The sequence below is a fragment of the Acanthochromis polyacanthus genome, chromosome 17 (genome assembly GCF_021347895.1).
Source record: "Acanthochromis polyacanthus isolate Apoly-LR-REF ecotype Palm Island chromosome 17, KAUST_Apoly_ChrSc, whole genome shotgun sequence".
NCBI classification, from domain to species: domain Eukaryota; kingdom Metazoa; phylum Chordata; class Actinopteri; family Pomacentridae; genus Acanthochromis; species Acanthochromis polyacanthus.
Window position 1 is genome coordinate 5661480 of NC_067129.1, and position 22509 is coordinate 5683988.

The 22509-nt window shown below is 39.8% G+C and overlaps 1 protein-coding gene across 2 annotated transcripts in view; it reads left to right on the top strand.

Annotated features, from left to right (window-relative positions):
* jakmip2 (janus kinase and microtubule interacting protein 2) overlaps positions 1-22509 on the top strand; it is a 41422-nt gene that overhangs the window by 14911 nt on the left and 4002 nt on the right. The window contains exons 2-23 of one of the 2 annotated variants that reach the window (XM_022205073.2): positions 3824-4071; positions 4891-5145; positions 5272-5514; positions 7582-7791; positions 8373-8471; positions 8588-8734; positions 9927-10067; positions 10901-10957; positions 12547-12669; positions 12878-13006; positions 14699-14782; positions 15216-15278; positions 15454-15552; positions 17792-17893; positions 18104-18157; positions 18240-18305; positions 18394-18462; positions 19428-19505; positions 19821-19871; positions 21136-21288; positions 21397-21462; positions 21794-21870. In XM_022205073.2, coding sequence (XP_022060765.1) covers positions 3943-4071; positions 4891-5145; positions 5272-5514; positions 7582-7791; positions 8373-8471; positions 8588-8734; positions 9927-10067; positions 10901-10957; positions 12547-12669; positions 12878-13006; positions 14699-14782; positions 15216-15278; positions 15454-15552; positions 17792-17893; positions 18104-18157; positions 18240-18305; positions 18394-18462; positions 19428-19505; positions 19821-19871; positions 21136-21288; positions 21397-21462; positions 21794-21844 — 2469 coding nt within the window. In that variant the 5' untranslated portion in view covers positions 3824-3942 and the 3' untranslated portion in view covers positions 21845-21870. The remainder of the gene's footprint in view (positions 1-3823; positions 4072-4890; positions 5146-5271; positions 5515-7581; positions 7792-8372; positions 8472-8587; positions 8735-9926; positions 10068-10900; positions 10958-12546; positions 12670-12877; positions 13007-14698; positions 14783-15215; positions 15279-15453; positions 15553-17791; positions 17894-18103; positions 18158-18239; positions 18306-18393; positions 18463-19427; positions 19506-19820; positions 19872-21135; positions 21289-21396; positions 21463-21793; positions 21871-22509) is intronic. The other variant, XM_022205072.2, reaches the window with a different exon arrangement.

Below are 22509 nucleotides of genomic sequence, written 5' to 3' on the forward strand. Positions count from 1 at the left end.
TATAGGCGGCCATGTTGATTTTCGACCTGAAAACAAAAATGTCAACTATGATACCTGTCAGCTATGTTACAAAAAGTCCCGCATTTGTATATTGGCCCATGTTTAATCTTACCTCTGAGCTTCTTTTAAACACACATACACAAAAACGAACTACTGTCACAATAGTCCTTGTGCTGTACTTTGCAAAGTGTATGCACTGGATGTGACCACTAAGTTGAAATTTAACAGATTCCATTAGGATTTAGACTTAATGTAAATAAATGACTGATTGTCAGCCAGAACTACACGACTGCGAGCTGAAAATATACCTGCAGATATGTTACTCAGTAACCTGGCCAGATTCAGAGATCATCAAACAGTTGTGTTCACTTTTTCTCATAGTCTCATATTATCACGAACCCTATGCCCCAAACATGACTGTCTGCGGAACGCAGCGGGTCATTGGGTTTCAGCTGACCTCAAACTGTGCAAAAAAGAAGAGGCAAATAGTAGGGCAGGAAGGATTACCACTGACTCTGCAGAACCAGACAACCATCTGTTCCAGCAACACTCTTGTGGTACATTACGAGACGATTGCGATCACCGCGCTACCTGTTTCTTATTTGCACTGAGACATTTCTGAGATGAAAGTCTCACTTTCTAGTCATGCAGACCTTCATGTGTCACTGGATGAATAGTCACTGTAGCTATTTTATAATATAACTTACATTTCTCCCCACTCCTTTGCCCCTACAACTTTGTCTGTGCTGCTCTTATATCACGTATTTTAGGGCTACTGTTATGTTTATCAGTAACAGTTATGCAAGAAATTTAATGAAGTATAAACAGAAAGACTCAACACTACACTTCCAGTAAGTGGCATCCAAGTGTTGTGTGTTGCATGGCGTTGTTTGGGACAATATCATCTATCATTCTCTTATCTTCTGCATCTTAATTACAAGTGTATCATCTTACACTTTATATATTAATCTCCTTAGGGAAATTCTGTTACAGCAGCATGGGTATTCAGCAAAGAAGTAAACAATAAGACAACACAGACTATTGGGGGAGGGTGTAAAGTGATAATAAAATAAAACAAAAATATGGAAAATATAATAAAGAAAAAACAATACAATAATATATAAGAGTGATGCAGAAATGTGCAAATCAGAATGTGCTTAGATGTGGAAATGACATAAGTAGGTGCAGATAAGTTTGTGGATATAATGATGGACGGTAGAATGCAAAGTGTCCACTATGTACAGCGGTTTAATCAGCAGGCAGAGTGACAAAGTTTTACAAATCCCTTCTGAAGCTCAAGTGCAGGATATGAGACACAAAACCAGATAAAATGGATGAAGGCTTTTATTTTCCAAACAAGATTACACAAAATAAGAGAACTAAGATAGTCGCTAACGGACTACAAGCGTAAGTAATGAAAGGTCACAACTACAAGTTACTGTAAGCAGGACTAGCAACAGGAGCCCACTAGCAGGCAGGTGAAGTAATACTAGAATGAGCAGATATACAAAAGACTGACTAACCCATTGATAGGCAATGTCTCGGCAGGGAAGCTAAAAGAATTAAACAGAGATAAACTATGCAGGAGGACGCTATACAAAATACTAAATACTGGAGGTAAGCTGTACAAGATGCTGGATAATGAAGGTGCTACCAGTCTGGCTCAGAGCTAATGGGAACTAAGCTTAGGGAGAGTCTCGGAGAGACACAAGGCTGTGGCAGAGGGGTTGGATGAAGGTGGCGTGGCAGTGGTTGGAACCAGGTAATCCGATGACTGTGGGGAAATGGCTATGAATCCAGAACTCCGGAGTGACAAGAGACGGCAGAGGCTTGGAGATAAAGAATCCTGGTAGAGGCACGAGCAGGTAGGAGTCCAGACTGAAAAGGAACGCAAACAAGAATTAATGATAGTCGAAAGCAAAGGTGAGCTAGAGTGAACAAGAACTCAGAACCAACTGTTGGTTGTTCAACGGTCCGGCCTCGAGTGGCGAGTGGAATCTGCTTATATGGGTAAAGAGGTAGTTGAATTGGTCACTCCCATCTGCGTGCGCACAGCTCCTGCTGATTGGGAATTGAGAAAGGGAAAGGAGAGCACTGCCACTATCGTGATCTGCCAGACACAGATGCATTGAGAAGTCTTATTGCAGTGGGGAGGAATGACCTCCTGTAACGTTCCTCAGAGCAGTAGGTCTGTATCCATCCTCCGACTGTCCACAGCTTTATGGAGGGGGTGGGAGATGTTGTCCATGATGGCCAGCAGTTTGGTCAGCATTCTCTGCTCCAAAGCCTCCTACAGGGTGAGCGACTGACATCCAACGGCAGACTGGGCTTTCCTGATGAGTTTTTTAGTCTGTTGACATGCTTTGCCTTGATGGTTGCACCCCAGCACACCACGGCAGAGAAGATGGTGCCACCACCAGCACAGACTGATAAAACATCAGGAGCCTGTGGTTGCATGCATTGAAGGACCTGAGCCTCCTGAGGAAGTTCTTGTACACAGCCTCAGTGTTTGTGGAACACTCCAGCCCTCAGGATAAAGAGGAAGTCATCCAAGTTTGCATGTGCGCCTTCAATGGGGTCTTTCAGCAGTCAGATCTTAACTCCATAATCGTAATTTCATAGTCTCTCATAAAGTAATATGCACGTGGCCAGTTTATAAAGCACACTTAGCTAAAACCGACGCAGCCTAACAGGCCTGCGACACGTGCTTCATTAGATTATAATGCACATCTTTGGTAACTGATCTAGAAAGGTGCTGATCCACAGATATGGTCTTTGCGGAGGCTGTAGTTTGTGTCGAGTTGTAGTGCACTATGTGTGGCACAATACAACTCAACATAAATGGCAGCCTCCAAGTAACCATGAAGTTGAATCACCACCTCATGAAAACTCTATCAACAGCATTAAATTGCTCTACAAGATACTTGGTGTACTTAATTACTTGTTAACTGAGTTTTCTTCTTTCTGGCACAAACAAAAGTGATGCATGACACAGCTTCAGACTTTATTTTAACAACCACACGCAGACATCTCGAATTCTTGTGTTAACTGGAAAAGTGTGACTGCTGTTGATGAATTTATAATAAAAAAAAGCGATTTGTCTTATTAGCAATTTTTGGGTGTACACATGTACATGATGTGCATGTGATGCCTTATCTTCTGACCATTTATTAGTGAATTCTGGGAAATTGATTATGATATGAAAATAGGGAACTTAATCTTGGAGATTCGATTATGTAGTCTGTGCCGACACGGATCCATGTATCCAATTATGGAAACAGAAGGTCACCCGAAATCAACAGCATGAAAAGAAAAAAATGACTCCATCCCCAGTTTTTATTTTTTTAGGAATTTTTAAGTTATTTCACCATTTTGATCCACACTGAAATGTGTCCACAGTTTTGCTGAATGCCTATGAGACTTTGTGTGCAAATGATGAATCCCAGCTGCGCTGACTTTAGGAATTCCTTCACTGCTGTTGTCCACAACGTCCGACATTTGTGGTTTTGAATGAATTACCAATTTGTAAATGCTTATATGTTAACATGCTAAACTAAGAGGGTAAATGAAATAGCTGCCAAACATCAGCATTGTCACTTTGAGCATGCTGACATTAGCACTTAGATCCAAGCACTACTGTAGTCATGTACAGCCCTCCAAAGCCAACACTTCGAGTTAAAAACCTGAGTTTTTAAACCAGCTGCGTTCTTGTCGTTAGCCAGTCTTGCCAATCTTTCACTCTTGTTACTTTATACCTCTCCCTGCTCACATAACCACATGAATGTCTCTCTTGTTTCTTTTCTTTTCCTCCTTCACCCCCAAGCCATTGTTTCTATTAGGAGAATGAGGAAGAGGAGGAGCTGGAAACCTTGGGAGCGCCTCGGAAAGTTTTTATGAAGTCTCAATGAAAGCATTGGAAGAGCCTCTCTAGTTTCTGACTCAATGGCGAAGAAAGGGCGTACGAAGGGCGAGAAGCCCGAAGCGCTCATCTCTGCCCTACAGGCAGCCAATGAAGATCTCAGGTCCAAGCTGACTGACATTCAGATAGAGCTACACCAAGAAAAATGCAAGGTGATATACATTTGTCCTGAACAAAAGCTTTTAGGTCACTTTTAGTGTGAACTCTGTGGATTTGACCCATAATATTATCATGCAAGTCATTTGGCTCGTTTATTTTGAAAGTCCCTGAGATTCCTGTACCCCAAGCATTTTTTTTGTTCCTGTCACACTCTTTAATCACTGTGGGCTCATTTTTCACTGCAATATAAAGTCCTGCTCCTCTATGCAAACAGTGCAACCATGACTAGAAGTAGAGAGAACTCCAAAACCTGATTCTTGCAATTAAATTGAATTTCCACAATTATTTATTTTACAAAAATTGAAAAAGACCTGGACTTGGAACATATGTACGAAAGTGTCACCAACATCAGGAAAAAAAGGGAGCTCTACATACTGCAGATATTTTATTACTTGCATTTTTAATTTACGGCCAGTTCAGCCAAAAACATTACAGAAGTTTTGTCATGCGACTGTTGGCCAATTTTTAAATTAGACATTTAGAGAAAAGTGATTTTAAAGCAATGCATCTGATTAACAGAACCGTAAGTCACACAGGATTAGTTCAAGTATCATTAGAATGTTAAATTCTGGCAATTCTTCCTCTTTTTAAATTTGATAGGTCTGGTAAGTAGTTAAATTTGGGTATTTTTAACAACAATAACAAGCCTCATAAACCTGCAAGTGGATTTTGGGGTTGAGAGGGTAAACATATCTCTCAATAATATACATTTGATAATGGAATCTATACAGCAATGAAAACGGTTCTTAAAAAGTTATACCATAATGTGAAATCTTTAAATATCAATAACTGACATGTCGTTCCCTTCAAAGGTGAGCAAGCTGGAGCGCGACAAAGTGCAAGAGGTGAAGCGGGTGCGAGAGCAGGAGCAGCACCGTCACACTGCCATGCTAACGGAGCAGCGGGCCAAGTGGCACGAGGACAAGCAAAAAGAGCTCCAGGCTCTCAGGGAAAACCTGACACGGCAGCACGAGCAGGAGCTGGCCCGCCACGCCAAAATCAAAGACCAGGAGAACCAGAGGCTGAAAGCAGCACTGAGCGCCATGCGAGACGGCAGCGGAGAGAAGGTGAGGGGAGCGGACCGGTGTTTGTGAAATTGATATATATATTGTCACATGTATATAGTCTCATGTTGTGTAGAAATGCTACCAAGTCACATGGGCACCTTTATCTTCTTGCCGCCGTTCCTTCAGGTGCGCACAGCTCTGACCCTGGAAGCCAAGGAGGAGGCCCGGCGCTTCTTTGACCAGGAGAGAGTGAAGCTCCTGCAGGAGATAGCAGAGCTGAAGAATGTCAAGAAGCAGACCGACGAGGCTCTCAGCAACATGATCCAAGCCGACAAGATGAAGGCCGGAGACCTGCGGGTGGAGCACCAGCAGCACCAGGAGCAGATCTCCAAGATCAAGTGGGACTGTGAGAGGGACATCCGCAGACTGGTGTGTACACTCACTGCTGCTAAATACTAAATATTGTCTTATTATATTACAATATTAGTAAGTACTCATGGCATTTCTTTCCTCTTACACAAACTTTCTTTGTGTTGCATGTGACCTCAATGAGTGAGAGAGTGTTCTCTAGAGCAGGGGTGTCAAACTCATTTTAGTTCAGCCCAATTTGATCTCAAATAGGCTGGACCAGTAAACTCATAACATAATAATAAATAAATAACAACAACTCCAAATTTTCCCCTTTGTTTTAGTACATTCTGACAATGTTCACAAAGTATGTTTTTACAGAGCATTTGGAACATCCTGAGATTTCTTAAGCAAAAAAAAAAGTGAAACTTCAACAATATTAAGCCTCAGTTTATCATTTGTGTATCAAAACTTACAGATCATAGTGTGTATCTACAAAGGTTCAAAACATTTTAGTCGCAGGTATCTGGAACTGAAAAATATAGTATTCTATAGCTTGTCAACATCTTGAAAATATTTTCAGTTCCCATTTATTTCCACATGTGTGTGGTAATCCTGACATACCACACCACACAAACTAAAGTGGAAACTATTAAAAATGTCTCAGAAACTGCAGTGGTCCCTCGCCATATCGCAGTTCACTTTTCGTGGTCTCACTGTATCACAAATTGTTAAATTCCATATGCTGTCACTGATTTTGCACCATATTGCGGGATTTTGCATTATATAGATATGTTTATTATTATGATGAGCTGCACTGAAGAACAACGCAGGAGTATCTGTCTTTTATGCACTCTGCAACTGGCAGATGCTTTTATTTTGACACACAGAGAACGGCACTATAGAAAATGTGGCAGGAAGTCATCAAACACTCTTCACACTCACTGTCCTGACAAGATAACGCTTAACCAAACTAACTAGGCTGACTAAACCACAAACACTAATAACACTGTAACATGAACATAAGACACAATAATGACATTTAAACCCCCCAACACCCTGAACTCCCATGGTGCATTGCAGCACAACAGTTGAGTCATAGCGACCGGGTCTGCGATCGCTACATTAATTTTAAAATTTGTGCGGTAAAATAAGCATTTTCTAGCCTGAAAAATTGAAAACAGTATAAAAATATTTTTAAAAATCATGATTAAAGCATGTTAAAAAAAATGTAATCGAAATAAAACGTGTAGCTGATTGGTTCAGCAACCGTAGCGTCTCTTCTGTGTGTAGCAGCATTCAGCATCTTGCCTTGTCATCGATGTCATGTGCATAGTGCTGCTCTGCGGTGTGAGGGGAGGGTTTCTAAACCCTTTAAATATATATAAATAATAAATAAAATACGGTCACTACTTCGTGGATTTTCATCTATTGCGGGGGTCTGGAATGTCACCTGTGCAAAAGATGAGAGACCACTGTACCGGGCTTTGCAAAAGTTCTGTTACACGGTTTCATGATCTTTTGAGACGTTTACATGTCGGAGTGAAAAATTCCATTAAATAAACTGAAAGTTCTACCTTATAGGCAGGTGTCCTTAATACAATTTTTTTTCTCCGGTGAAGTTGTATCAAGATGGAAGTCAAAAGAGTTGAGATATCTGCTCTCCTTCATGCTGGCCACAACGAGTCTGACAGAGCCAAGCAGCTGAACATCAGCCGGATGACCGTCCACAGAGTCGCAGAGAGGCTCAAGAATGGTGAAGATCTTTCAGATGATCTTTCAAGAATGGTGAAGACGGTCATCCGGCTGATGTTCAGCACAAAGGAGAGCAGATATCTCAACTCTTTTGACTTCCATCTTGATACAACTTCACCGGAGAAAAAAATTTGTCTCTAAAGATCATGAAACCGAGTGTAACAGAACTTTTGCAAAGCCCGGTATTTGATATATGACTCTACAATTTCACAGATATCATTTTAAATATCCAAAAATTTCAGGCATATCAGAGATGGTCAAGCAGAAGGCCCCAGATAATTTGAGATGGAATAACCCATCTTGAATGACCTCGACAGAACATGTATGATTGCCAAAACAGCTTCCTCCAACGAAAGCAAATGATGCCATTATTTTCCTCCCCTTCACTTACAGGTGGATGAGATCAAATCTAAAGACCGGACCATTTTTGCTCTGGAGAAGGAACTGGAGTCAACGTCGGGTTTCTTACAGAAGCTGCAGCTCCAGAAGGACGCCCTGGATGAGCAGCTGTTCCTTGTCAAGGAGGCTGAGTGCGGCCTGGGCAGCCCGAAAAGAGAGATTCCAGGAAGAGCTGGAGACGGTGCAGAGCACTGTGGCAGCCCAGTGAGTGGAGCAACTATCCAGCACAAGCTACCTCTTAAACTGCATTTTTACTTTGCTGTGGCTTCAGAATACAGCAGTTTTTTCCACAGACAAGGACTATACACAAAGCTCAAAACTTTCCTGGATCATAAGAGAGATGTTTAGGTCTTCGTGTGACCTTTTAATGGTCTGTGCGCAACAAAATTAAGAGAAAATCAGCTGAATGTCACAGGTCCACTGTGTTGACGCACTCTTAATGTAACAACTCATGACATTTTGACTGAATGTCTAAATGCATAACAAGTGTTTTGATTCACGCAGACATAGTCGATCCAGTGTCTCCTCGTCTGATTTAGTCTGGTTGTATCGTTAATGTGTGTTCCCTCAAAATGCTCATTGATAATTCAAAATGATCTTGAACTCTAGCTCAGTTTGAAGTAAGAGAATTACTGAAGCAAAGTTTTATGATTTCCATTGCAAAACTGTGAAATTTGTATTAGAAAGTCATCACCCCTCCAGTGCTACACTCCGATAATTTAGGGTGTAATTCTCCGCATCTTTCCGGCAGTTGAGTTTGTCAAATGATGGTTTGTTTGTTTCAGGACCTCCGAAGAAACCAGAGACGCTTAGCTGAACTCAACTCCACCATACGCAAATTGGAAGACCGCAACTCGCTGCTGGTGGACGAGAGAAATGAACTGGTATGAACTGATCATTTGATTCTAAATGAAAAAAAGTCAAATGAATTTGCTGTTCCCTCTTCTCAGTCACCTTTTCATAGATTTACACCAACCTTATATTCTTTTCTCACCACCAGCTGAAGCGAGTTAGAGAGTCGGAGAAACAGTGCAAGCCGCTGTTGGACAAGAACAAACTGATGGGTAAGAGAAATGACGATTTGACCCAGACGATCCAGAAGCTGGAGGAGAAGCTGAAGAGTCTGGTGAAGGAGAACCTTGAGATGGTCAGCAGGAAGTTTCATGTGCATCATTTAATATGTACAGGCTGACGGGTCAGTGTATAATTGAGGGACTTTTGAAGCCCATGGGATATATCTTGCATACACTTATATTAAAAGTAAGAAAAAAAATGTTTTTATGTTCATTATGATCCTGCTTTTACAAATTCCATCATTATTTATTAGGGAAATAATCACATTTTAATTGAAAAATGACTGGATATCACTAAAATGTCAACTAAATTACCCATCTAAATTTAATTGCAACCACCTTCTAATTAGCTAATCAATAATAAAATGAGCTTATTCAAGAATTGTTTTGATTGTGTTCTTTTTATTAAGTTGAGATAATCATGACAGAAATTTCCTTTTTGGGAATATATCATCGTCAACAAGTCCTCAAATTCATACGACCACACAGGTCGTATGTAACGTGCACCGGAATACGACCCATGAGAGCGTATGTACGTTAGCGACCCTACGGGGAAAACGAACGCATTACGGGATTTAATTCCCGAAACGGCTTTTCCCTCGTGAAACGGCTTTTCCTCACTTTCACAACACGGGTTTAGGGTTATGGTTATGGTTATGGTTAGGGATAGGGATAGGGATAATAGTGTTAGATAAAAGTTTGTTCATGGTGACGTTTCACCTGCGACACCGGAGTGTCGATATTTACTCACCCGCGAGAGGTCGCTTAACGTCAAAACGTAACACTCAGTCGTAATACGGGCGTGTACAGACGACCTATGTGGTCGTTTTTTTGTTTGAGGACAGGCTGATCATCGTATATGGAAAATAACAAATTGTATCTGTGTCCGAGAAATCACTTGTGTTATTTCCAAATCACATGACCTGCTCCACATGATGTCATTTCCTCCTGAAGAAAAGACTGGCAAGACTCCAAGGCTTTCTTAGTTTTTTAATATAAAGTAGTGTGTGAGTCAGATGTGGATTCATCGCATGTGAACAGGTTTAATATCTTTATAAGTAACTTTCAATTTCAATTTTCTCAATTGTAAATATAATATTTAGATGAAACTTTATGTAAAAATGCCATGTGGTTTTTAGTTATAGACGGCCATGTTGAAAACAGCAAAAATGTCAGCTATGTTGCAAAAAGTCTCACAATTAAGTACTGACCTGGACATTGTGATCTCAGAGGACTCTTTCATCTTTTTGTGTTGTGTATCTGCAGAAGGAGAGGATAAGCTCTCATCCGCCACTGAAGAAGCTGAAGTCTCTGAATGACCTGGACCAAGCCCATGATGACCAGGAAATAGCCTTTCTCAAGCTTCAAGTCCTGGAGCAACAAAGCATGATTGATGAACTGACAAGAGTATGTTGAGTTAAAGGGTGCATTTGTTAATTTAGATTTTCTTAGCGGTTTGCAAAGTAGGCCTTTTGCTGTGATGGGGTTCATGTGAAAACTGAAGGATTTTGTTGTGTCATTTTAAAAAATAATAAAAGATACATAGTGTAGTGGAAGATAGAGTTTTCTTTAAGTTTTGTATGTGACAAATACATTCAAAAATGTAAGACGACTTTACAAGATCACCAAAATTGCAGCTTTTATCAGAGCTAGAAGCTGAAATCAGAGAGAGAACAGTCAGCTTTTCAGCTTTTCATGGTTCATGAAATACATGAAATACTAATACTGACACGCCATTTCGTAAATATAGCAAAGTCTAAGCTAATCCAGTTTAACCTAACATAATTATCCAAGCCAGTTTCTTCAAAGATAATTTTTTTGTCACAAACATGACATTTGCACTGGTTTGATTTTGTGAGATTTTAGCTGAATTTATTCACGAAGTCGTGTTGTCATTCATTTAGGTGCAGGACGTTATTTTGTGCTGACCAAGAATGCAAACTTGTATTTACTGAAATGTAAAATGATCAATTAAACATAATAATCCAGCATGATGGATTACATACATTACATAAATGACAACAATGACCAAAAGGCAGTATTTGTGAATAGTGCACTGTTATCATGTTTAACTTTTTTAATGATGTCACTGGAATAGTGATAATATTGTAAATTATATCAGCCTTCGATCCCTCATGTCCTCAGTGACCTGTGTGAAGAGTTAATTGTTTTCTTGTTATGTTATGCCTGTAACAGTAGTCTGTTTTAAAAAGTTCCTTTTCATCTGTCTGTTTTTCCAGGACCGAGAAAAGCTGCTAAGAAAGAAAAGGCATAAAAGAAGTTCAAGGCCGATAAAGGTAGGAAGAATTTAATTGATTTATGGCTATTTATCTTAAAGTCACATTGTTGAACTAAGAATAGAGTAATAGAGAAGCTTTGGTAAACATCCAAGATCTTTCCTTTGTTCTGACACATTAAGGACACGATGCACTTACGAACATACGATTGTGAAGTACATGTGTAACGTGGGTTTCCACTGACTCCTATCATGCTTAACTTTCTATGATTGAATCCTTGAAACACTTGCATCTTTGTCACAAAAAGCATTCATGCATTTTGAGTCTTGCATAGATTTATTGTAGGTCTTTTTGAAATATGACTAAATCTGCTAGGTAAAAAATATACATACCGCAACACTATGACATCTGCCTCAATGTTCCTCGACCGTCTTTACCTCAACTAGATGCTTTTGGTTGTATCTTTGGCAGCCCTCTTGACAGAATGAAATGACACAAATAAGACCAAAAATGACAAAAATGAGAAACAAAACAACCAAAGAATAGACTAACAGCACAAGCGAGACAACAAAAAAAAACACACAACATCAAATAAATCATAACACAAAATTACAAAAATAAGACAAAAAGCACAAGTGAGACAAAAAGGAAACACGAAATGACAAAAATGAGAAACAAAACAACAAAAACATGAGGCAAACGACAAAACGTGTCATGGTCTAGAAATTATTTTTAATTTATTTGCCTGGAAAATCCAGACTGACTTTATTTATATGTTAATATAAATACAAATAAAGGCAGTCTGGGATTGTGATGATAGACGATTTCAAAAAGGAGGGGCTAACAAATGCAGCTTGAACGAGAAAGAACCAGTCAGCGTAACACGGATGTGACGCACAAACAAATCGACCTTGAAGTCCATGTAGTCCAAACAACAATGGCATGCAGCCGAGAAAGCGTCGCGGTGAATGATTACTGCCGTTTTTGTCACAAAAATCTGCGAATACATGGGGTACTCTCAAGTACAACACTTATTTTTGAAAAGGCTACGCAACAAAAGACTCCTTCCGAACGATTAGCGGTGTTAGGAATAACTTTAAATCACAGCCAAACCAAGTCGGTGCGTATGTGTAAAAGTTGCTTAAATTTACTCGCACGTTTGGAACGGGATTCTCCTCTGTACAAACAATGGCAAGAAGCCGAAAGTAACGAGCCATCCACTGCCTCCTCATCGTCGGAAGATGACGCAGCATTAACTCCCGCCTCCTGTGCTATGATTGGTCGTACCAAACTTTCCCAGGAGGGAAACGTGATTCAGTTCGCCCAATGCCAAACTGATTCTCCTGTATCTCCTAACATGGAGATAGGAGATTACATGGAGATTCAGTTTGGATTTTCCAAGCTATTAATTTTTAGTTTTACAAATTTATAATTTGCAGTTGATGTCTTCTCTTGAATTTTTACACTTTGCAAAGACATCCCGTGGGCTGGATTGGACCCCCTGGAGGGCCGGTTTTGGCTGGCGGGCCGCATGTTTGACACCTCTGATTTGCATGATCTTTTCGTGTATGTACAACTGTAAACTAATTGTTGGCGTTTGTCATTAGAGAATGTTTGATCTGGAACCCTTCTACCTTTTTCCTGTGCAGCGGCATATTGTGGTTGACACTTTCTTCGGGTATGATGAAGAGTCTATGGACTCTGAGACATCTTCAGTGGCTTCATTCCGAATGGACAGAACTCCTGCCACTCCTGATGAAGATCTGGACGAGGTAGGAACTTGTTTTCTTTTCATCAAGTCACAAAGAGAGTTCCGAAGAATCACAGTGACTTCATTTATAGTAATATCAATACCTTCTAATTTGTTGTAACTCCCTGACTTCCAACATTATTATTAATTCCATTCAGTTGCATCAGAAGAGGGATACTTTCCCTGTGAAATTGTAATCTTTCACTTCTAACACTTGTGTGTCAACCAAGGGTTTAGCAAATGAGGAATCAGAGCTTCGTTTCCGTCAGCTGACCAGGGAATATCAGGCCTTACAGCGAGCCTATGCCCTGCTGCAGGAACAGAAAGGAGGCATACTGGATGCTGAGATGGAAGCCAAGGTACATCCACTGAGATAAAAAGCACTCGTGTTTATCTGGTCCATGATTTTTATTTTTATTTTTAATTTTTTTGTTTTGTTTTTTGGGTATTTTTTGTAAATGGCTGTCATAAGACTGTGGGAATTGAATTACAGAAACTTTTATGAAATCAGTTTTATGCTTTTTCATCAACTGTTTTATCGTGTTATACGGAGTCATAAAATAGTGTTAAATAGGATTAAAATTTTCAGTTTACCTACAACAATAGGGTTCAGAAAGTGCCTTAATAGGCAAGCTAATATCAGGATACTCCGAAGATGATGTTATTGACAACAGAAAGCCATGCTGGCCAAACCGAAAGAAAAAAGACGAGTAGTGCAGAGATGCCAAATGCACAATACAGAATTTCAAAAATAAAAAAAACCCCTCTAATTAGCCTGAAGTAATATTTTTTTCAAAGCACAAAATACGGACATTTATAAAGATATTTGTCATATTTATAGCTTGGTATATCAAATACTTAAAATAATTAAACTGTTTAACAATTTTAAGCATGTTTTTTGAAAATTGTGGCTATGTTTAAATATCAATGTCTCTCAAAAGCCTCATGTTTTTATTGTTATTTCTCATCATGCCATTGACCCATAACATTGATTACACGCTGCTGTTTTCTGCACCATATTTACTTTTCTGTCACATTAGTACAGAACAAAACATACAAAATACTTTAATACTTTTTTATAATGATGTAATTGCTAACAAAATTGAAAATAATGTTCTGTCCTAATTTCTGTTTATCTGTTTATGATAAGCTAGTTTGACAAGCTTTTGATAAACAGAAATAACATTATACATACATACATACATATATATATATATATATATATATATATATATATATATATATATACACGTATGTATGCATGCGTGTCTGTATACATATACGATGTATAATTGTGTTTGTGATAAATAAAGTTCTTGAATCTTGAATTTGATATATTATTTTCAATATGGGATGATAAGAAATAACAGGGAAGATGTCAAGCATTTATCTGTAATAGTTCCTGAGATATTTACATTTGATTTGATGTGCATGAGCAAAAAAATAGGTCAGTATCTATAGTCATTTGGAGACTGTCTTGATTCATCTTCTATTGATTATTTCATTTTAACAGGACGAAACATCACTTTTCTCATCAGTGTAAAATGGAAGATATCAGAGCGTGCTTCAGTCTATCAGCTGATGTAGTTTTTGATTAGCGTTTGCACATTGCGTGCTGAATGTGATAAGCCGACATACGTCACAGACCTCTTCCCTGAGGGACTCTATTGGCAAACCTGAGCTGTGACTCCATGGAAAACCACACTCAGGTTAAGCTATTTGGGGTTTTTCACAGTATCCAAAGCCTCAAGTAGATTCAATGTATTGTTTTTAATGGAAAACAAAATGAAAGGTTTACCAGATACCATCCTGACACGACAAAACAACAGGGATGACTCCAACTCAACAGTAAAAGCTGATGCAGTGTTGCATCATCACATGTCAATCTTATCTGACCCAGTTTGTGAGATGTATTGCCAGAGGTTAGTTGCAACTGAACTGTAAAAGGCTACATACTTTTTTTGAACACCAGTGTGTTGATGTGAAGAGCAGAAGGAAAGATAGAGAAGCATTCTAGACACTAACAAATGTCTATTTTGCTCATTTTTCAGGCTCAAGAGCAGCTCCAAGCAGACGTTCTCAGGTATAAAGCCAAAATAGAGGACCTGGAGAAGGAGCTAACCTTGAAGGGACAGGTAGGATGCATGAATGAAGGCACATGGATGTATGAGTGGTGGAATAGACGTATAAATGTCATGCAATCCAGTAGTTCAGAAAATGAACTTGTATTGTAGAAACTAACTAAATATGATTTGAATTGAAAGTTTATTCACTGCTAAACAGACGAAGTGAAGCCTTTAATATGAATGTCAGGTCTAGTGTGAGCAGGCAATAACTGTCTGTACCCCATTAAAGTTAAAATACACAATAAATAGATGAAAAGAAACCAAATCAAAGTAATGTTAGTTGTGCCATCGTCTAGACAGCAGCGTCTTACTGTGCTCTCATCAGTGTCACTCATTTTTGCATTCCTGTGTGGCTTTATTAGCAGGTGGTGCAACAAAACAGGTCTTTGTTTTTCCTAAATGTATTTGATTTAAACCAGCAGCTGTTTTTCTCACCTACCAGGACTCCAAATGGGTTGAAGAGAAGCAGCTGTTCTTACGAAGGAATCAGGAGTTATTAGAGAAGGTTGGTCTGAACTATGTTGTCTAAAAAAAAAAGACAGCTTCTGCTTTTTCTAATGATGCTGAGGCTCAGATTGAACGGTCAATGTGTGAATTCCAACTCTTACTGTATCTGCAATATAAATGTAACAATAAATATAAATGACAAAAGCGTCTATTTCACTCATTTTGGTGTCCAGGTGGAAAAGTTGGAGTCTGACAGCAGTCGGCTGCAGCAAGAGCTTCAAGACTCCAGAGACCAAAATGAACTGTTAGAATTTAGGATACTGGAGCTGGAGGTGAGTGATGAAGAGTTTTCCAGCAAGTCTTTGGTACGCTAGCAAGATCAAGGTTCCCTGAGGGCATCCTAAAGCTACTATGTTACGTTCAAAAAAAACTTCAAACTTTGAAGTCTTGTGAGGTAAACCCAGAAATGTGTCAGGTCAAAAAAGGCTTCTGAGCCTTGCACTTGCTTGACAGAGAAACACATTTTATTATCTCATGTACTATTCACATGGGATTAGTGTCACCTGGGGATCTCTGGTAATTTGTGTATTACCCCACCCCAACCTCCCACGTCGGTGTTTCTTGGAGCACGTTCTCACGGGATAAGCAAATGCACAGCCTCCATATTTTATTAGAATTTACTGACATTACAGCAAAGATATGTCAAATCTGTGCTCATCCCACCACCGGTGGTGTTGTTGGTATGTAGTCGTCATGGCAACAGTCAATAACGGGCCATTAGGGCGTTTGTATTAAGCCTGTTGAAAGATAGGCCTAGAAAAAAAGTTTCCTACCACATGCTGCTACGAATGTCATCCATCTCAATATCCTCCCAAATCTCTCTCTTCTTGTTGATTTCATTTTGCTGTTTCTGCAAATGGTCCCATTGGACTAATATTATCATAGGATGTTGGTGTTTGGTGAAATATGGTCAGTAATTTGACGGTCGAATTTCTACGTTACAAGTTACAGACATGGCGCATTCACACAGGATTAAAATCACAGACATCCTCTGCAATTATTACAAATCATGGTTGGTCCCCTGTTAATACTAATCCCATGCGAATGGGGCTTTCCACATCCCGATACCACTAGTTCTATTACAAGTCAGCTCTTGCACACTCTTTTATTGAAGAAAAACAGCTTAACTTGTGCCTGTGATCTCATCACCTGATTTCCTGGAGGTCAGTTTTTCAGAGGTTTTTCAGCTTTGTTCAGACAAATGTTGAAATTTGTTTTTTTTTTAAGGTTGTAGCAAGCAAAATGCAGGGAATGTAAAGAAGCAGTGCAATAAAGCTCCTTATTTACACCATCAGCAATAAATTCTTACTTCAACTGATAAAGAGAAGAATCACAGTTTGAATAGGTAAACGTCCTATGCTATGGAATGACTGAACATGCTGCACTCACTCTGAGTTTGCATAACGGACACTCCACAGCACAGTTACCTACTACTAATGCTAAAATCACCTGTGAAGTTCATCTGTCAGACACGCTAAAAACTAGCTGACTGTGGTGTTTGTATCGCTGCTCTGCTGCAGTGCAGATACCGTCGGCAGCTCATGAGGGCCTAAACTGCCACCTAGTGAGCACAAGGAATAATATTCGACCTGATCAGTAAAGTGCAGATGTCACATTTCGCAAACGTCGCAGTGATGATACCTAAATTTTAACGAAAAGATGTATCGTTTATCATCACGTTTCCGCAACAGCATCATTTATGTTCCTCCTGGTCCGTCATAACTTTGTGACTCAGGGCTAAGCAGCTTGGAAATAGAAAAACTTTCTCTGGCAGGAAGTTTGTTTACACAGTCAAGGGAGGAAAGAGTCTGCATAGAGTGGATGAATGGGTCAAAACAGAGGAGTCCGAAACGTAATGCCAGCAATGACTTAAAGTTTTCTCTCCCAGCAAAGTTCCATCAAAACTAGAAATCATAGCTTTAAAATAGTCCCTTTCACAATATTAATCAAGCGTCATAAAGCCTTTTGAGACCTGAAGGCAAACTTGTCCCGTGTTTCTGTGCCCTTTCTCTCCAAAATTGAAAATCTATGAAATAACAACTATGTGGTTGTTCAGTTGCAGCAACATTAAACAAGCTGTTGATAGAGCAGCACCAACGTGTCGATATCATGTGTATTCACAAGCTGAAGGTCAAACAAGGCCGAGAAAGTCACTGACTGAAACTCACACGTGTAGAAACACAGTGGACAATTGATGCATATAAAAATCAATGTTGAATTAAATTACTTATGCTTTAATGAAATTCTGTGTTCTCTAGTTTAACTGCAAACGACTGAGTAAAACATGGCAAAACAAATCACTAATTAAAAATGTACTTTTCCAAGCACAACCCAAATAGAATTAATTTGGCTCTAAAAATGACTGGTGCTGTTATTTCTCAGACCGTCGCACCAATAAAAGTAGAAATACTGTTTCATACCAGTCCTAATGGAGTCAAAGGAGACTCATGATCAGAGTTAAAAGCACAGCATGTGCTCTGATTGATAAAATGTGCCTTTCCTTTGTTGCAGGAACGCGAAAGGAGGTCGCCTCCTTTCAACCATCTGAGGATGCATCCCTTCTCAGAGGGAGTCAGTGCTCTGCAGATCTACTGTATGAAGGAAGGAGTCAAGGTGAAGAAGAACTTCTCTACATTATAATATATAATTCTTAAGTAGAGGAGGATTCTTGCTCTTCTTACACTATTCTTATGAGCACAACAAAATTGAATTTCCCTCAAGATTATCTATCTATCTATCTATCTTACAGAAGTATAAAGTTGAACTTAAAGTCTATTTATATTTGCTTTCTACTGATTGGATTTATTTTTATTTTCTTCACAGGACGTGTGCATACCAGATCTCATCAAACTGCTAGATATCCTTGGAGACAACGGGGTAATTCATACGGAAGTTGGCATTTCATCATCTAGGTGCTAAAACAGGCAGATTGTTAATGTTTTGTTTTCCTTTCGTGCAGAACTTAAGGAACGAGGAGCAAGTGGCTATAATTCAGGCCAGCACTGTTTTGTCTCTTGCGGAAAAGGTAAGAGTGGACACCATGTCGTGATTCATTTGACAGTAGAACACTTTGTGCTGCACAGGCTCACGTTTTGCTCCCCGTTGTTGTCTAGTGGATTCAACAGATTGAAGGGACGGAAGCAGCGCTGCACCAGAAGATGATGGACCTGGAGATAGAGATGGTGGGTAGAGATTTATCATTCCAACTTAGACAGTGTGCTAAGAGTTCCCTTGGGTTTACATCACTGCTGATAGGATAGACAAAAATAAGGTACTCACAGGATTTCTCAAAAAAAATCCTGACAAAAAGCTATGTAACTGGAGATATAGTCTTCATCTTCATCACCAAAACTGTCTCTTTTTTTCTGCGTGTGTGTCTTAAACAGGGTGGCATTAGATCTTACTTGTGGAACTTAAGAATCGGTTTTGCTCAGCACAAAGTCATTTTGTTTGTGGGTACATCTACAAATGGCCACATTCTATGGGACCGTGATTTCTGCCTCAAGTTTTTTCAAGATTTCTGTCATCGGCAATGATTCAACTGAGCAGCCTTGGCTGAGTACTGCGCTCTTTCAGTGCTTTTCTTGTATAGTAATATATAATATAATAGGACATGAAGAGACTGAACAAGCTGACCAAGAGGGCCAGCTCTGTCCTGGGCTGCCCACTGGACTCTGTGATGGATGTGGGTGAGAGGAGGATGTTGACCAAGCTCTCATCCATCATGGACAACAGCTCCCACCCACTGCACCGGACTGTAGTGGAGCTGAGCAGCTCCTTTAGCACTAGACTCAGACACCCTCAGTGCAAGAAGGAGCGCTACCACAGGTCCTTCATCCCCACTGCCATCAGACTATATAACACTACTGTGTAGTTGTTATTATGTGCAATATTTATTATCTTGTTCTTGCACTTTCGTGACTTTTGCACTCCTCTGTTTTTGTTTCTAAGAGCCCTGTAACAGTAAATGTCTCCTTTGTGAGATCAATAAAGTCTATCTTATCTTATCCTTTGCCTAATTATTTTTTCAAAGTAATTCCACACCCTATAGATTTTAACGTGCTTAGATGCTTGCACTGGTGTGAACTGCTTGTCAAACAAAAATCTACTCCGTAATCATTGTCCCTGACCTTCTCACTGTGTACAGGAGATGTTCTGTAAACAGAAAGGATACCTAGAAGAAGAGCTGGACTACAGAAAACAGGCCCTTGACCAGGCCTACATGGTAAGTGTGTGTCATGTATACATCACACTATGGGGCCAAACTCTGTGTACTGTCCCAACTTGGGAACATTTTGTCTCATTTGGAGATCAATATTTAGTTTGCAAGGTTGATCATTAACTGGATTTCTCATTTTAAGGCATGGTTTAAGTATTAGGGTTGAAATCATGAAAATGTTAGATGAAGTTCTGGCGTCAGGCATGAGGTAGTTTCATGTTAAGTCAATGCAAAGTCCCTGCTAGTATTGTAGTATACATTTATGCTGGTCTGTATGACTAAAAAGCTAGTAACAGTCGCTTTTTTTTCTCCTCTCAACAGCAAATCCAGGAGTTGGAAGCTACTCTGTACAACGCCCTGCAGCAGGACAAGGTCTTTGATTTCCCTGTTTACTCCATTACAGTACAGCCTTATTGTACAGAAGACTAAATTTGACCAAAACAAATCAGTTATTGCGCTGTAATTCGATATTGTTACGATCCAACCTCTAGGGGTTGGCTGGATGCAACAAAATAACCAGATGGTATTGGTTTAGGTTAAGGGATTTATTGCTTAGTAGTAAAAGGAACGGAAAAGTGACAAAACACAAAACTGGTGAGTGTTGCCAAAACAAAGAACGGAATAAAACATAATGAAGGCTAACAGAATTTGAAACTGAGCTAAACACAAAGAAAACAACTAAACTCCCTAGCCAAACCGAACTACAGAAGCAACACCCACCACCAGAAACAAAAACTAATACAAAATGGTGTACAAAACAAACTAAACAAAACTGGTGCCTCTGGATAGGTGTACATACTGAATGCACAGTTCACGAATGCTCAAAATACGAAGTGGCTTCTACACATAGTTGGCAGACTACGAATTGGAGCCTCAGTCTCCACTGACACATAGGACTCCACACTAAACTAAAGCCAACAAAAGGTCGAAGTTGTCTGTAGCACCCACCACAAGTGCTTCCAGACTGAAAGCCCACACAAAACAGAACCACAATAAGCAAAGAGGCACCAGGGTGGACTGGTCAAAGTACCAGCCACCAAAACTAATGGCATGGTGGCACTTTATAGTTAACAGGTGTGGTGCCTGGCTGCCTCCAATTGGTCCGGGGAGGAGGAACTGGAGGGTGGCCCAATCCGGATAGTCGAAGGGCGGGGAGAACCAGACTGGAGTGCAGGTCGTCATCAGCTCTGTGTCATCAGCTGAAACGGCTGGCAGCTGGGGTCCCAAAGGCTCTGCAAAAAGCCCCAGCTGAACCCACACACAAATTACTCCCAAACAAAGGCCCAATAAAACGCCACCTCAAAACGAAGACGGCACACCAATACTGGTGGCCGTAACAGATATATATCAGCTATATCCTCTGAAATGAAGAGGAATTTAGAAAGTGTCAAGAAATGCGTCACTAATAACGGTAATTCATTTTAAATGCATGATCATGCGGCTTCTACTAATGCGGAACGTCTAAGCTGTCTGCATGGACTTTAAATGATACATTTGTGCGCTTTCTTGCAAATGTTAGGACCGTTATAACCATTCTCTTAGTCTTCTGAAAAGAGAATTTTATATGAGAACAGTAAAGGCATTACCAGGTTTTGGATCCATTGTTCTTCAGCATATGTGTCCGTCCATCTTCCAGGTGATAAAGTACGGCGAACCTCTGGATGAGCTTCAGAGGGACGAGCTGAGGACGGCGGTGGAGAAGCTGAGGAGGCAGATGCTGAGGAAGAGTCGAGAGTACGACTGCCAGATCCTCCAGGAGAGGATGGAGCTGCTGCACCAGGCCCACCAGGTCTGTTAACATCTGACTGATGTGGTTAGAATGCAGAAGAGCTTTGACCGGAAGTAAGAAAAATACCGGTAATGACACTAAACTTTTTTCCTTTTGCGATAATTACAGAGAATTCGTGACCTCGAAGACAAGACGGAAATCCAGAGGAGGCAGATTAAAGACCTGGAGGAAAAGGTAGGAGGTGTTTGATGCAGCAGCTCAAAACATAAAATCCACAAATGCAACCGAGTTCCTGAGTTCAGAGATCTTAACTTACAGTCACAGTTAAGGTGATGTCAATCGAGCTGAATCGAATTTGGAGTGTTTCGAATAAAAAAATAAATAAAAATATCACAATTTCTGGAGTAATATTAAGGAACATGGCTTCATGATTCTGAATGTCCACGTTTCCCTGTACAGTGAACCTTCTGTTTCTGTCTCTGCTGTTACTAACAAATCTCAAGTGTTCCTCTAATTCTCTCACTTTCTTTGTCCCTCCTTCATCTTTCTTTCTCTCTGTCTGCAGTTTCTGTTTCTATTCTTGTTCTTTTCTCTTGCCTTTATCCTTTGGCCTTGAAGTCTTTGGCGTGTCCTGTAGCAGAGGTGAGTCCCTAAAGTTCAAACCACCACCATTTCTCTTCTGGACCTCAGTCAAATACTCACCTTGCAAAAGCAGAACTTGAATGAGTGTTTTGGTTTTGACCTGGAATAATCAGACTATGGAGCTGGAACTGGCCTCAGTCAGGATGCATTTTTGTAGCACCTCCTGATACCGGCAGGACTACAAAACAAAAGCACAAAAACAACAATTTATTTTTTGAAATGTTTTTTTTTAAATATATTCATTTGTTTTTAATCATTTTATGGCTTTCATGTAAGCAGCGTAAAGCAAAAATGTGTCTTAACTGAACTGCAGATGGTAGACATAGTGGAATGAAAATCAGCCAATCAGATCAGAATATATATATTTTACAATAAACTCGACAAGTCCTGCTCTAACACTTTATGCTGCAATAGTCCTTTTGGCCTGTTCTTAATTCTCACAACATTTAATCTGTAGCCTTTTAATAAAGGAAACTGCAGACTTCAAACTAGACCTGACTTTACAACGTAAACTGTTTTCATTTCCTGCAGTGTGACCACTAGGTGGCTCCACACCATCCCAAAGTAAAAAATCATTTGACCTTGGTCTGCTCCTTCTTCCATCTTACCTTCACTTAGAAATATTCAACCTATACCTTT